Source organism: Suncus etruscus, chromosome 11 (assembly GCF_024139225.1).
Source record: "Suncus etruscus isolate mSunEtr1 chromosome 11, mSunEtr1.pri.cur, whole genome shotgun sequence".
In the NCBI taxonomy this organism is placed as follows: domain Eukaryota; kingdom Metazoa; phylum Chordata; class Mammalia; order Eulipotyphla; family Soricidae; genus Suncus; species Suncus etruscus.
Genome location: NC_064858.1, coordinates 12,564,291 through 12,580,822, shown reverse-complemented (window position 1 = coordinate 12,580,822; position 16,532 = coordinate 12,564,291). Strand labels below are relative to the sequence as shown.

The following is a 16,532-nucleotide window of genomic DNA, read 5'->3' as shown; positions in this document are numbered from 1 at the left end:
ATCTTATACTTATAAAGTAATTATGGTTGAATAAAGCCAGAATAATGATATAATCAAGGGTATAATTAAGCTTTTAGTGAACTTACAGTATTATGTTGACTTTTCAATCATGTAGAATAAAATTTTACAATATAAGCTAACTCAATAAAAAGCAAGCTACGATGAAAGAAAATAAAAATTAAAAGAATTTAAGTAACAAAATATTTAGATATTAATATGGTCAATTCCATTAGTAGAGTTAGATGTAATTCTTATAAATACTAGAAGTAAAATAATTTGTTAATTACACTAGTGTCAGAATTGTTGAAAGACTGAGGAATGGAAGGACAAAGTTTTCTGATTAACTGCTTTACTTCTGCTTACTTGTGGAAATTTAATAAATTGCCAGTTTTTCTCTTTTTGATTAAAAATTGGTAAAGAAAACATTCAAAATTAAGTAATCTTATAATAATTGCAGTTACTTAGGTAATAAATTTACTTGCTTATCTGAAAGTGACAAATATTGGAACATAGCCATTTTCTCAAGTTCAGGATTCCCAAAGATTTGTTGTTTTTTTTTTTCAAGAAGTTTTGCTCCATGGATTAAAGTCTTATCCTCAGTTTCTCCCCTAAAGCACCGCTTACCTCGCTTACATAAATGCTTGTGTCTTCTTCATCATCTGTTCTGTAACAGACTGTTAGACCCAGCTTCTCTTGACTGTTAACACGACATAACTCTATCTCCTGAGGAAAAAAAAAATACAAAATTGCAGTTACCTCAGAGATTAAACTAGCAGAGACAATTAAAATTAAAAATAAAAAAACATGTACATCCTAGGATGTAGCGTAGTATTCTTTCCTTATGGTTCCAAAAGCTCTGCTCAGTCGCAGTTATCAAAGTCAGACCTCTGGAATTAAGAGATCTTAGTTTTATACAAATTCTAGGCCAAAGCCTAAGCTAGGGTCTTTCTTTTTGGTCCCAGGAAAAGTTCTGCTCATTCGTGGTTGTCTAAGTCAATCTGTATTTAGTGATCTTCGTTTTTGCACAGATCTAATAGGGACGGAATGTCTTCTGATTTCATCTTACTGTTAGGTGATGAGGTATGGCAACCTGCTCTTAGATCAAGTGGTTGGTGTTTCCTCGTCGTCAGGTTGTCATTCATCTCAATTTAGCGCAAGTTGGTGCCAGAGCTGTATTAGGGACTCTCCAAGGGATGTTTGATTCCTGGTGCTGTTGCAGAGAACTGTGTCAGTTCTAAGGTTGGGATCTGGGGTTCGGGGTTGGATGGCCGATGTCTGATTACATGAGGTCTAAGTCGAGTTTCTATGACAAATGATCTGGGTGGGAGGAGCCCCAGAAATATCTCATTTTTTAAAAGATAAAAAGAATTATGTAAGTGAACACAGTAGCAGGACACAAGGTCGCTAATTGCAATTCTTCTTCTTCTTCTTCTTCTTCTTCTTCTTCTTCTTCTTCTTCTTCTTCTTCTTCTTCTTCTTCTTCTTCTTCTTCTTCTTCTTCTTCTTCTTCTTCTTCTTCTTCTTCTTCTTCTTCTTCTTCTTCTTCTTCTTCTTCTTCTTCTTCTTCTTCTTCTTCTTCTTCTTCTTCTTCTTCTTCTTCCCCCCTCCTCCTCCTCCTCCTCCTTCTTCTTTTTTGTTTTTTGGGTCCCACCTGGCAGCGACCAGGGGTTCCTCCTGGCTCTACCCTCAGAAATCGCTCCTGGCAGGCTCGGGGGACCATATAGGATGCTGGGATTCGAACCATCGTCCTTCTGCATGCAAGGCAAATGTCTTACCTCCATGCTATCTCTCCGGCCCCAACCAATTGCAATTCTTGAGCAAGTGGTCCATAGTTTCAAGAGCATGAGGATGTGGTGCTGATTTGGCCCTCTGTAGGGTATTATTTGGATCATCCTGCTAATCTGCAGGCCTAAAAGGCTATGTCTTCAGTGTTTTAGGGATTATATAGTAAAAGGAACTCAATCCAGGTCAAGAGCATGCTGGGCAATGCCTAACCACTCCTAGCTCTATTATTTAAAAATGTTTACTGTTAAATAAAAGACATAAAATATTTTACGTCAAAAATAAACATAAAATTCCTTAAATGTTCCACAGTAGGGTCCGGGGAGTGGCTCAGTTTCTAAAAGCACTTCATTCATAAATATAAACCATAAATATAATACACTTTACTTATAAGATGCACTAAGCATGGGTTCAGACCAAATGAACAATTAAATAGAAATAAAATCCCACTGTTACTAGAAAAAAGTATTTAAAATATTGTATCAGTATAATTATCTCTGGACTATGTAAATATAATATTTGTTAAGAAATGAATTTCCTACATTTCTTAATTATTTGTTACAACACTTAGACTCAAACCCTACTTCCAAATATTTATAACAATATTTGTAGCAAGTCATTATGACTGGTAAATTGGTCATCTTCTAATGTATGACAGTTTTTCCCACAATGTATTAACTCTTCATACAACAATTTTATTGTTCTTAAATCATATTACTGTGAAATGGATAATTGTTTAATCTCAAAATTCTGCATTTTGAGACACTTTCTGGGTTCTATGGGAAATAAAACTATCACATGTTTCCTAGATATATTCAGGGTGTAAACTTCTCACAGTAGCTAATGAATAGACTTACAGGTCTAAGATTATACTCTGAGAGTGGAATTTATACAGTAACTTAGAAAAACATTACATTTTAAAAGAAGCTTAAGTATTATTTGTACTGAATTAACATTGACAATATAAAACAAGCTGTATATTTTATAATATACTTTACAGTTGGAAAATGAAAATGTCCTATATAGAACAAAACATAGTAAGGGAATTAAAAATAGTGTTCACATTTCTAGAAACGTGACAATGAATAGTAAAAGTTAGCTTTTCAATATATATGTATATGCACTGGACCCTTGTCATATTTTATAAGTAGATTTCATATATTTATATTGTATGAGATGAATCACTAAGTAATAATTTTTACGTTATTATTACTAAAATAAAATGTAAAATATGATGATTTTTTATTTAAAAATTTAAACACCAATTTAAGTATTTACCATATTGTCAATGCTATTATTTCATAAATACAACAACCCAACACTACACCTCTCTAATCAGTGTCTGTTTCCCTCCACCATTTTTATAGGCTTTCCTCCTCACACTTCTTCCCTGCCCCAACACATTTCATTGCCATGGTAAGCACAATTATGTAGACAAGCTCTAACAGTATATTGTTCTTTGCCTATTTTTTTTGATTAGTGTTTATGAGTCCTTAGGTTAGATGCACAGATATGGACTGGCAATTTCAATTCATAGATTTTTAAGAAGTGCCCAGATAGTTTTAAAAAAATGTACCAATGGCATTTGCATCAGTATAGATGAGCATTCCTTTTTACACAAATTAATTTAAGGACTTATGATTATTTTATGTGTGCCAGACTTACTGGTGTGACATAATATTTGACTGTTGCTTTAAGTAAAACAGTGTATAAAATCTAAATTACTCCAAAGACATAAAAGAAGGTTTACTAGCTCCTGTAAGGATCCAGAAAACTATGGAAGAGCAAAATTCCAGATCAGAGCACAGATGATTAGGAGAGGAGAATGGATCTCTGACAATAGAAACAACAGAAATGAGTTGACACAGATGTTTAATATTCAAGAATAATCAAATATGCAATTTGATTAAATTGAAAATCAATTCAATTCAATCAAAAAGAAAATCACTATTAACTTTTAATTGTGTAATGAATTGTGGACAATGGTGATTGTAGACATGTCCATTCTTAACTTTTCCATTTTGAGCACTTTTTTCTTTTACTTTTCTCTGTCACCATCCCTCCTTGCATTATTTTATTTCTTGATTAATCTTGAGTTTTTGTTTCTTTATATCTCATATTCGAAAGATCATTTTATATCTGCCTCTCTCCTTCTGGCTGACTTCACTCAGGATAATTTCCAATCCCATTAGCTTAATGGAAAATTGTATGATTTCATCTTTTCTTATTGCCAAGTAGTATTCCATTGTGTGTGTGTGCATTCATGAATGAGTTTGGGTGTGTGGAGGTAGCAGGAGAGAAACAGGGAACATTGGTGGTAGGAAATGTGCACTGAAAAATCAATGGTTGTGTAAATGTATTATTGAAATTTAATTATGAATATTTTTATAACTGAAATGTGATTTAATAAAGAATTGATTAATTAAAAAGGTATAATGGATGGTTCAATATACTCACGTCTACTAATGTAATAGACCATATCAATACCAAGGAAATTATATCAATAGATGCCGAGATAACAGTTGTCAGAATCCAAAGTCCATTAATAATTAAAACTCAATAACCTGGTTCAAGATAGAACAATCCTTACTATAATTAAAGCCCTTTATCATGAATCTACAGCATCTTATTCAATAAAAATAAAATGAAATCCTCCCCACAAAGATCAAGCACAATACAGGGTTGTCCACTTTTTCTTTTCTTTTTTTTTTCTGTCCCCATCCCCCAGGGTTGTCTGCTTTTAAAGCTATTATTAAAAATAGTATTGGAAGTTCTGGTGATAGCAGTTTATCAAGAAAATATATTAAGGGTATACAAATTAGAAAGTAATCAAATTATCATTATTTACAGATGACATAATAATATAGTTATAAAACCTAGAGACTACAAAAAAAACTCCTTAAAATTAAACATACATTGCTTATAAGGTGAAAGACATATAAAGTATACTGTACCTCACTGTTAAAAGAGCACATAGAGAAATATAAACAGGTTTGATCCCTGGATTCTCATACGATACCCCGAGCCAGGAGCAATTTCTGAGCACAGAGCCAGGAGTAGCTCCTGAGTGCTGCAGGGTGTAGCCCAACAACAAGTATGTAAGAAAGAAAGAAAGAAAGAAAGAAAGAAAGAAAGAAAGAAAGAAAGAAAGAAAGAAAGAAAGAAAGAAAGAAAGAAAGAAAGAAAGAAAGAAAGAAAGAAAGAAAGAAAGAAAGAAAGAAAGAAAGAAAGAAAGAAAGAAAGAAAGAAAGAAAGAAAGAAAGAAAGAAGAAAGAAAGAAAGAAAGAAAGAAGAAAGAAAGAAAAAAGAAAGGAGAAAGAAAGAAGAAAGAGAAAGAGAAAGAAAGAGAAAGAGAGGAAGGAAGAAGAGAGAAAGAAAAATAGGAAGGAAGGAAGAAGAGAGAAAGAAAAATAGGAAGGAAGGAAGAAGAGAGAAAGAAAAAGAAAGAAAGCGAGGAAAGGATAGAATGAGAGGAAAGAAAGGATAGAAAGAAAGAAAAGGATATAGGGGACGGAGAGATAGCATGAAGGTAAGGCGTTTGTCTTGCATGATCGGTGGTTCAAATCCCGGCATCCCATATGGTCCTCCGAGCCTGCCGGGGGCGATTTCTGAGCATAGAGCCAGGAGTGACCCCTGAGCGCTGCTGAGTGTGACCCCTCCCCCCAAAACAAACAAACAAACAAACAAACAAACAAAAAACAAAACAAAAAAGGAAAGTAAGAAAGAAAACGAAAAGAATATAAAGGAAAAAGCCCATCAACTAGTATATCAAGAAGATATAAGTTCCTTAAAGGTATACAGCTAGCTAGTAAACATGAATAATTGTTCTGTATCACTTCTCATCAGTGAAAAGCATTAAAGTTTTTATGGTATATTGATGCTTAGACTTTATTCATTGTGCCTGTAATTAGTAGTCAATGCCATAAATTTTGAACTAGGAATAGATATATTTAATTTGAAGAGAGAATGAGAAGTAGGACACCAAGTTTGTATCAGTACATTTTTTAAATGAAACAAAAATAATATTCATTGAAATTTATAATCTAGGCATTAGAGTAGACAATTCCTATAAATACTTCAAGAAATGCATTATTATGATTGCTTTTAGTTCATTTTATATTGAAGTAAATGACTTCTGTTTTCAAATGTGTAGACATCCATCACAGTTCATGAGAACCTTTTCAGTTTATGAGTCCAGCCCTTGATTATACCAGATCTGTAGCAGTCTGTTTCTGTTTTGCATTTCTTTGGTACTTAGTTATAATAAACATGTCTTACATACATCTGTTTTTTATCTGTATTTCTTCTTTGACCTAGTGGTCTGTGTAATTTTCTGCATTTATTTATGGGCCTGTTTATTTCTCTATTATTACGTTTTGTGTATTATTTACATACATTGGATACTAAAACTTTGTCAGAAATATGGGATGCAAATTTTCCTCTAAATGTACAGTGTGACTCTTTAGTGGTAATATCTCTAATATAAAAGCTCTTCAGTTTGATGTAATCTTATTTGATTTTCACTTTGTTTTTCTCAACAATGGTGTCAGACTAGCAAGATATGACAGAAGCTAATAGTATAAAGTGTTTTACATACATTATCTTTTGTGATTTTATTGATTTGAATCTCATTTATATCTTTAATCCATTTTAAAATAGTCATCTAATTTATTTTGCATGTGGTATTTTCCTTAACACCTATTTATTTTGTTTTCCTTTTTCAATGAAGCAAGGTAATTTTCATTGAATGAAATTTACTTATACACAATAATAGAGAAAGAGAAATACATATTCAAGAGAGAACATGGGCTTCTTGGGAATAAAACCAACATAGTTTTTAATAAATAAAAGTACCGGGGCCTGTACAACAGCGCAGGGGTAAGGTGTTTGTCTTTTATGCGGTTGACCCAGGATGGACCTTGGCTTGATCTCTGGCATCCCATATGGTCCCCAAACCAGGAGTGATTTCTGAGTGCATAGCTAGGAGTCATCCCTGAGTGTCCCTGGGTGTGGCCTAAAAACAAAACTATACTAAAATAAATAAAATTACTTAGAAAGGTGTAATATAAGAGAAAGAGGGGGAAATATGTTCAAGAGAAATGCAGGCTTGTCTAAAGTAGAAATAAGGAAGTAAAGAAAGAGACAAGCAAGATATTTCCAAGGAACAACTCAACTTTGAAGAACAAATCAACATCTGTTTATTGAAGCGACCTCATTTCTTTTATTTTTAATAATGACTTCATTTAAGCAACTGGTTACAAAGTTGTCCATGATTGAGTTCTTGTCATAGAATGTACCAGCCTTCACCAGGACACTTTCACCAATGTTCCCAGTTTCCTTCCCACCCCACCCACCCCCTGCCTCCTGGACAGGGATTTTACTCTCTCTCTCTCTCTCTCTCTCTCTCTCTCTCTCTCTCTCTCTCTCTCTCTCTCTCTCTCTCTCTCTCCTTTTTGACACTGTGCTTTGTACTATTGTGAATAATGGATTACTTATTTCATGCTTTTATCACCCTTTGTGAGAATTGATAAAACATATAGCTGACAGTTCATTTCTGTACCCTCAATTCTATTTCATTATCTGAGTGTATGATTTTATTCCAATACATAATTTTTTTGATTATAATGTCTATAATAACTTTTTTTTTTGGTTTTTAGGTTGCACCCTGGGCTTAGGGGTTACTCCTGGCTCCGAGCTCAGAAGTCACTTTTGGCAGGCACGGGGGACTATATGGGATGCTGGGATTCTAACCATGGTGGGTTCTAGATAGGTTGAGTGCAAGGCAAACGTTCTACTGCTGTGCTATCTCGCCTTATATCTTTACTAGAGCTGCCAAAGCAAGGGAACATGATGTTTCTCAGAATTATACTTAAAATAAGATATCTTCAAGCTTTTAGGGCTTCCACAAAAAATTTAATAACATTGTCATTATGTCCTTGAGGAATTTTATTATAATTTGGGATATGTATCACACTGAATCTATATAAAGTGTATCATTTATTTCTTCTCTAGCAAGTGGAGAATTTGGCGAACTATTTTAGCTCTGTCTAAAACAAGTTCAAATGAATATAAAGAAAAAATGGATATAGTTCTGTTCATAAGAAATGGCAACTTATATCTTTATATTTTGGAGTAGATTATAGCTGATTTTAAGTATTAGGATTATATAGATAACTTTATGAATATCTCAGAAACTCAAGCTATGCTGAGGACTTATTCCTGATTCTGCCCTCAGGGAATACTCTGGCTAGGCCTTAAGGGTACATATATGGTGCCAAAAATTAAACTCAGATTTGGCTACATGCAAGGCAACTACCCAGACCCCTGTACTAAGGATCTGGTTCTTATCTTTATTTTTTTTATGGTGCTTTAACCCTGGTACTACCTCTCCACCTTGATATGAAGCTTCTAATTTTAATTTTGTAGGCCTCTTTATATTTTTTCCCATAATGTCTGGGCCAATGTACTTTACTTTTTGTAGTATACAAATTATCCCTTATCTGCATATCCTTTAAAACACTTGTTAATTTTTTTGCTAAGTCATTAGTATGTATGAGGTGACATTTTATTGTTTAAATTTCATTTCAAAAGAGGGCATGATGGATATCTTTTCACATGTTTTTGGCCATGTGTATGCTTGGGGATTTTTGTTAATTGTTTAATCAGGATTTGATATTATTGCTTGTATTATTTGGGCTTTGGATTTTGTGTTTTAACTCCTTGTTGGATATCTCAGATACTTTGGATTTTTATTTTCTTTGATGTATTTTTTTTATCAGCTGTGCAAAGCTTTATAATCTTCTCCAAAGACAGCTCTAAGATTGATGTTAAGAACATAACATCTATGTTTTATTGTATGTGTTTTATAACTTTGAATTTTATATTTGTACTTCATAAAATTTTATTATTTTGTGCATGTTAATATAAACATATTTCTTCATTTTATTCTCTCTTCAACCAATTTTAACTATGAATAATTTCTCTGTGGGGCTGTTAAGTCTCTTTTAGGTTGAAATGCACAGTCATAGTAATCTTTTATTAAAATCTATAACTTTGTATCTACCACATTCTTTGTATCTACTACATTGCTCATCAAAGGTCCATCATAGATAAGGACAAATATTTATTTTCTTGCCTTTTAATCTATTCAACAGTGATCCTAAAGGAAAACATACAGAGATGCTAATCACAATTATTACTTTTGCTGTAAGTTTGTGTCCACACATATAAAATAGATAATAAATAATATCCAACAATCATACTTTATGTTCATTGTTACCATGCACATTCTCTCAAATTTCTGTCAGAATCATTACAAATTCAACTGGTGACTTACTCACAATATTCAATGAATATTAGTAGATAATATCGCAACTTTATACTCCAAGACTTCAAAGCCCTTTATCTTCAAAATTCTATACAATAATCTCTTTTCTATACTCAGTTATCCAGGCTTCATGGTGAAAAAATAAGCATTAAATTAAGCCCATTACATCTGCCACATTCCTCAAAATGTTATTTCCTATTCATCTGTACTTATAATCTAAGCTGTTCTTTTATTACAATAAAAGAAATACTCTTAATTTTAAATTAATAGCCAATAGTTCTTTAATACTCCACTCTACATCTTGATGGGCAGTCTGGTATTTTAAAGAGACATAAAATTATAGAAAATTTCTTGTACCCAACCCTTCAGAAAATAAATATGCTTTTTATGAAGAGTCTTTTTCTTAATACTGTATTACCAGTTTCCCCTTTCTTCTTCAATTATTCATGTCATTTTTTTCACATACACATATTCCAACCTCAAAACTTCAATATTCAAATGGTTTGGCATCTCTGAGGTGATTGCAAGTATAAGAATCGAATAAAATTACCTCTAAACACATAAGATAAATTGACTTCTAGTTCACTAAGACCAAATTTCCAAGTGGATAACAATGAACATAAATAATAAGTAAAGGCAAAAGCTGTTTAATTATGTCTTTCTGGGAAAAGATTTAAGTAGTTAATATGCATGAAGCTAATTGGATAAGATTGGAGTGAGTGGACCAGAGAGATGATATTACAGTGGTATGATGCTTGCTTTGCATGTGGTAGATCTTAGTTCAATCTCTGAAACCACATCAAATTCTCAAGCACCTCTCTAGAATGATACATTTATACAGATCTCAGAGTAAGGCTTGTGGTTGTGGCCCACAAACAAACAAAAATTAATAAAAGTGAATAAACAGACATGGTAAACAAATAAAATGGAAGACATAGAAAAGAAATGAAGACAAATAGACATGAAATGATGAACATACACATAGCACATAGTTTGGAACCCTTGCAAAAATTAACAAGAATACATCTGGATTCCAAATGGTAAGGTACTCCAGCAGTTATATATTAAGTAAGTTGGAGGATACCAGCTTGTAAGGCAGCAGGGAGTACTATTAATTCAACCAAGAAAAATGTAATGTATTAAGTGCAAGTGGAGTTTAATATTTAGTTTAGGCTCTTTTATATGCAAGAAATTTTTCTTTTTTTTGGTTTTTGGGTCACACCCGGTGTTGTTCAGGGGTTACTCCTGGCTGTCTGCTCAGAAATAACTCCTGGCAGGCACAGGGGACCATATGGGACACCGGGATTTGAACCAACCACCTTTGGTTCTGGATCGGCTGCTTGCAAGGCAAACGCCGCTGTGCTATCTCTCCGGGCCCATATATGCAACAATTTTAATGCAGTTATTATTGTTTCCACTTTATTGGTGAAAGAAATGGATATTTTCTTTCTCTTTTCCCTTTTAGAAACTGTGGTTTGCACTATTGTTGCTGAAGGAGCCTCATGCCTATTACTTTCTTTCAGCATTCAGGAGGATATTCTTTTTTTTTTTTTTTCTAATCTTGGCATTTTGGTGGAAAAAGGAATCACAGCATTCCAGGGAGAAGTAACAGTCACGCAAATATCTTTTTTTTTTTTTTTACACCACCCATCACCAGTGCAACATTCCCATCACCAATGTCCCAAGTCTCCCTCCTCCCCACCCGACCCCCGCCTATACTCTAAACAGGTTCTCAATTTCCCTCATACATTCTCATTATTAGGACAGTTCAAAATGTAGTTATTTATCCAACTAAACTCATCACTCTTTGTGATGAGCTTCCTGAGGTGAGCTGGAACTTCCAGCTCTTTTCTCTTTTGTGCCTGAAAGTTATTATTGCAAGAATGTCTTTCATTTTTCTTAAAACCCATAAATGTGTGAGACCATTCTGCGTTTTTCTCTCTCTCTCTGACTTATTTCACTCAGCATAATAGATTCCGTGTACATCCATGTATAGGAAAATTTCATGACTTCATCTCTCCTGACAGCTGCATAATATTCCATTGTGTATATGTACCACAGTTTCTTTAGCCATTCGTCTGTTGAAGGGCATCTTGGTTGTTTCCAGAGTCTTGCTATGGTAAATAGTGCTGCAATGAATATAGGTGTAAGGAAGGGGTTTTTGTATTGTATTTTTGTGTTCCTAGGGTATATTCCTAGGAGTGGTATAGCTGGATCGTATGGGAGCTCGATTTCCAGTTTTTGGAGAAATCTCCATATCGCTTTCCATAAAGGTTGAACTAGACGGCATTCCCACCAGCAGTGGATAAGAGTTCCTTTCTCCCCACATCCCCGCCAACACTGTTTATTCTCATTCTTTGTGATGTGTGCCATTCTCTGTGGTGTGAGGTGGTATCTCATAGTTGTTTTGATTTGCATCTCCCTGATGATTAGTGATGTGGAGCACTTTTTCATGTGTCTTTTGGCCATCTGTATTTCTTCTTTGTCAAAGTGTCTGTTCATTTCTTCTCCCCATTTTTTGATGGGATTAGATGTTTTTTTCTTGTAAATTTTTGTCAGTGCCTTGTATATTTTGGAGATTAGCCCCTTATCTGATGGGTATTGGGTGAATAGTTTCTCCCACTCAGTGGGTGGCTCTTGTATCTTGGGCACTATTTCCTTTGAGGTGCAGAAGCTTCTCAGCTTAATATATTCCCATCTGTTAATTTCTGCTTTCACTTGCTTGGAGAGTGCAGTTTCTTCCTTGAAGATGCCTTTAGCCTCAATGTCCTGGAGTGTTTTACCTACGTATTGTTCTATATATCTTATGGTTTGGGGGCTGATATCGAGGTCTTTAATCCATTTGGATTTTACCTTCGTACATGATGTTAGCTGGGGGTCTAAGTTCAATTTTTTGCAAGTGGCTACCCAGTTTTGCCAACACCACTTGTTGAAGAGGCTTTCTTTATTCCATTTAGGATTTTTTGCTCCTTTATCAAAAATTAGATGATTGTATGTCTGGGGAACATTCTCTGAGTATTCAAGCTTATTCCACTGATCTGAGGGCCTGTCTTTATTCCAATACCATGCTGTTTTGATAACTATTGCTTTGTAGTAAAGTTTAAAGTTGGGGAAAGTAATTCCTCCCATATTCTTTTTCCCAATGATTGCTTTAGCTATTCGAGGGTGTTTATTGTTCCAAATAAATTTCAAAAGTACCTGGTCCACTTCTTTGAAGAATGTCATGGGTATCTTTAGGGGGATCGCATTAAATCTGTAGAGTGCTTTGGGGAGTATTGACATTTTAATGATGTTAATCCTGACAATCCATGAGCAGGGTATATGCTTCCATTTCCGCGTGTCCTCTCTTATTTCTTGGAGCAGAGATTTATAGTTTTCCTTGTATAGGTCCTTCACATTTTTAGTCAAGTTGATTCCAAGATATTTGAGTTTGTGTGACACTATAGTGAATGGAGTTGTTTTCTTAATGTCCATTTCTTCCTTATTAGTATTGGTGTATAGAAAGGCCATTGATTTTTGTGTGTTAATTTTGTAGCCTGCCACCTTGCTATATGAGTCTATTGTTTCTAGAAGCTTTTTGATAGAGTCTTTGGGGTTTTCTAAGTAGAGTATCATGTCATCTGCAAACAGTGAGAGCTTGACTTCTTCCATTCCTATCTGGATTCCCTTGATATCCTTTTCTTGCCTAATCGCTATAGCGAGTACTTCCAGTGCTATGTTGAATAGGAGTGGTGAGAGAGGACAGCCTTGTCTTGTGCCAGAATTTAGAGGAAAGGCTTTCAGTTTTTCTCCATTGAGGACAATATTTGCCTCTGGTTTGTAGTAGATGGCCTTAACTATATTGAGAAAGGTTCCTTCCATTCCCATCTTGCTGAGAGTTTTGATCAAGAATGGGTGTTGGACCTTGTCAAATGCTTTCTCTGCGTCGATTGATATGATCATGTGATTTTTATTTTTCTTGCTATTGATGTTGTGTATTATGTTGATAGATTTACGGATGTTAAACCAGCCTTGCATTCCTGGAATGAAACCTACTTGATCGTAGTGGATGATCTTCTTAATGAGGCATTGAATCCTATTTGCCAGGATTTTGTTGAAGATCTTTGCATCTGCATTCATCAGCGATATTGGTCTGTAATTTTCTTTTTTCGTAGCATCTCTGTCTGGTTTAGGTATCAAGGTAATGTTGGCTTCATAAAAGCTATCTTGAAAGGTTTGAAAGAATTCATTAGTAAATCCATCTGGGCCTGGGCTTTTGTTTTTGGGCAGACATTTGATTACTTTCTTAATTTCCTCAATAGTAATGGGTGTGTTTAGATATGCTACATCCTCTTCATTCAATCGTGGAAGATTATAAGATTCCAAAAATTTATCCATTTCTTCCAGGTTTTCATTTTTAGTGGCATAGAGTTTCTCAAAGTAGTTTCTGATTATCCTTTGAATCTCTACCATATCAGTAGTGATCTCTCCTTTTTCATTCCTAATACGAGTTATCAAATTTCTCTCTCTTTCTTTCTTTGTTAGTTTTGCCAGTGGTCTATCAATCTTGTTTATTTTTTCAAAGAACCAACTTCTGCTTACGTTGATCTTTTGGATGGTTTTTCTGGTTTCCACTTGATTGATTTCTGCTCTCAGCTTTGTTATTTCCTTCTGCCTCCCTATTTTTGGATCCTTTTGTTGAGCACTTTCTAATTCTATGAGCTGCGTCATTAAGCTATTCAGGTATGTCCCTTCTTCTTTCCTGATGTGTGCTTGTAAAGCTATAAATTTTCCTCTCAGTACTGCTTTTGCTGTGTCCCATAGGTTCTGATAATTTGTGTCTCCATTGTCATTTGTTTTCAGGAAGGTTTTGATTTCCTCTTTGATTTCATCTCGGACTCACTGATTATTCAGTATGAGGCTATTTAACTTCCAGGTGTTAAATTTTTTCTTCTGTGTTCCTTTGTAGTTTATATATAATTTCAGGGCTTTGTGGTCAGCAAAGGCAGCCTGCAAAATTTCTATCCTCTTGATATTATGGAGATATGTTTTGTGTGCTAACATGTAGTCTATCCTAGAGAATGTCCCATGTACATTAGAGAAAAATGTGTATCCAGGCTTCTGGGGGTGGAGTGTCCTGTATATATCTACTAGGCCTCTTACTTCCATTTCTCTCCTCAGGTCTAGTATATTCTTGTTGGGTTTCAGTCTGGTAGACCTGTCTAGTGTTGACAATGCCGTGTTGAGGTCTCCCACAATTACTGTGTTGTTATTGATATTATTTTTCAGATTTGTCAACAGTTGTATTAAATATTTTGCTGGCCCCTCATTCGGTGCATATATGTTTAGGAGGGTGATTTCTTCCTGCTGTACATATCCCTTGATTAATACAAAATGTCCATCTTTGTCCCTTACAACTTTCCTAAGTATAAAGTTTGCATCATCTGATATTAATATGGCCACTCCTGCTTTTTTTTGGGTGTTGTTTGCTTGGATGATTTTCCTCCAGCCTTTTATTTTGAGTCTATGTTTGTTCTGACTATTCAGGTGCGTTTCTTGTAGGCAGCAGAAGGTTGGATTGAGTTTTTTGATCCATTTAGCCACTCTGTGTCTCTTAACTGGTGCATTTAGTCCATTGACATTGAGAGAAAGAATTGTCCTGGGAGTTAGTGCCATCTTTATATTAAAGTTTGGTGTGTCTGTTGGTAAGCCTTGTCTTAAAGTATGCCGTTCAGTTTTTCTTTTAAGAATGGTTTTGAGTCTGTGAAGTTTTTGAGCTGTTGTTTGTCTGTGAAACTATGTATTGTTCCTTCAAACCTGAAAGTGAGTTTTGCTGGGTGCAGTATTCTAGGCGAAGCATTTATTTCATTGAGTTTTGTCACTATGTCCCACCACTGCCTTCTGGCCTTGAGTGTTTCTGGTGACAGGTCTGCAGTAAATCTCAAGGATGTTCCCTTAAATATAATTTCTCTTTTCGATCTTGCTGCTTTCAGAATTCTGTCTCTATCTATGGGATTCATCATTGTGACTAGGATGTGTCTTGGGGTGTTTTTTCTGGGGTCTCTTTTAGTTGGCACTCTTCGGGCATGCAGGATTTGATCACATGTATTCATTATCTCTGGTAGTTTCTCTTTAATGATGTTCTTGACTGTTGATTCTTCCCGAAGATTTTCTTCCTGAGTCTCTGGGACTCCAATGATTCTTAAGTTGTTTCTGTTGAGCTTATCATAGACTTCTATTTTCATCTGTTCCTATTCTTTGAGTAATTTTTCCATTGTTTGATCATTTGCTTTGAGGCTTTTTTCCAATTTCTTCTGCTGTATGTAATTGTTATGTATCTCATCTTCCAGTGTACTGATTCTATCCTCAGCTGCTGTTAACCTGTGGGAAATCTCAAACATGTTTTTCTTCAATTCATCTACTGAGTTTCTCAGACCTGTTATTTGATCTGAAATTTCCGTTTGGAGTTTTCTCATTTCTATCTTCATATTCTCCTGATTCTTTTTAGTTTTCTCTTCTATACTTTGTTTGAGTTCTTTGAACATGTTCCATATTGCAACTCTAAACTCCTTATCTGAGAGACTGACTAGGTGGTTGATCATGTTCAAGTCATCAGAGTTGCCATCTTCATTCTCTATGTCTGGCACTGGCCCGTGTTGTTTCCCCATTGTCACACTAGTACTGCGTGTTTTTCTACGTGTTGTGATTGTATTCATTGGCTAAATGCTGTGCACCATCGCGAAGGGGAGCGGAGCAACCGTGCTCCTCTGGCTTCTCCCTTTCTGGGCGTGTCGACTCACCTCCACGGAAGGCTCACAGGAAGGCAGGCTGGCAGATGGGCCGCACCCAGGATGAAATCAGGCCAAAAATGCAGGACAGCAGAGTAGAGAGGCAGAAGGGTGCTGGCATCTAAGATCCAGCGAAGTTCAGTGGCTCCTCCCTTTCTGGGCGTGTCGACTCACCTCCACGGAAGGCTCACGGGAAGGCAGACTCCCCGGAAAGTTCACAGGAAGGCAGGCTGGCTGATGAGCCGCACCAAGGGTGAAATCAGGCCGAAAATGCAGGACAGCAGAGTAGAGAGGCAGAAGGGTGCTGGCATCTCGAGGATATTCTTTTTAATTTTTTATTTTTAATTATGAGAACAATGATGCAAAGAGGACAAGGTAAAGTTACAGTGAAGGGCCAATCTCCCATAAACAGAGTTCTCAGAAAAAATCCCCTTGATGATGCCTAAATATTGAACTTACAGTCAAAGAACATTAAGAAAAATAAGGCAGAACCCATGTACAATTACTTTGTCCACATTTCTTAGCAGTACACAAAACAATCTAAAGCCATAAAATTTATGTGACTCCTAAAACATTGAAGGCATAGTATTTTTTTTTTATATTTTCATGCACATGCATATTGGTTTAAGTTAACATCAAAAGTTTAAGAGGTTTTT

At 35.2% G+C, this 16,532-nt stretch overlaps 1 protein-coding gene across 1 annotated transcript in view; it reads right to left on the bottom strand.

The window, feature by feature from the left end:
• PDZRN4 (PDZ domain containing ring finger 4) overlaps positions 1–16,532 on the bottom strand; it is a 169,195-nt gene that overhangs the window by 38,761 nt on the left and 113,902 nt on the right. The window contains exon 4 of the mRNA XM_049783884.1: positions 625–723. Within this exon, the coding sequence (XP_049639841.1) occupies positions 625–723 (99 nt within the window). The remainder of the gene's footprint in view (positions 1–624; positions 724–16,532) is intronic.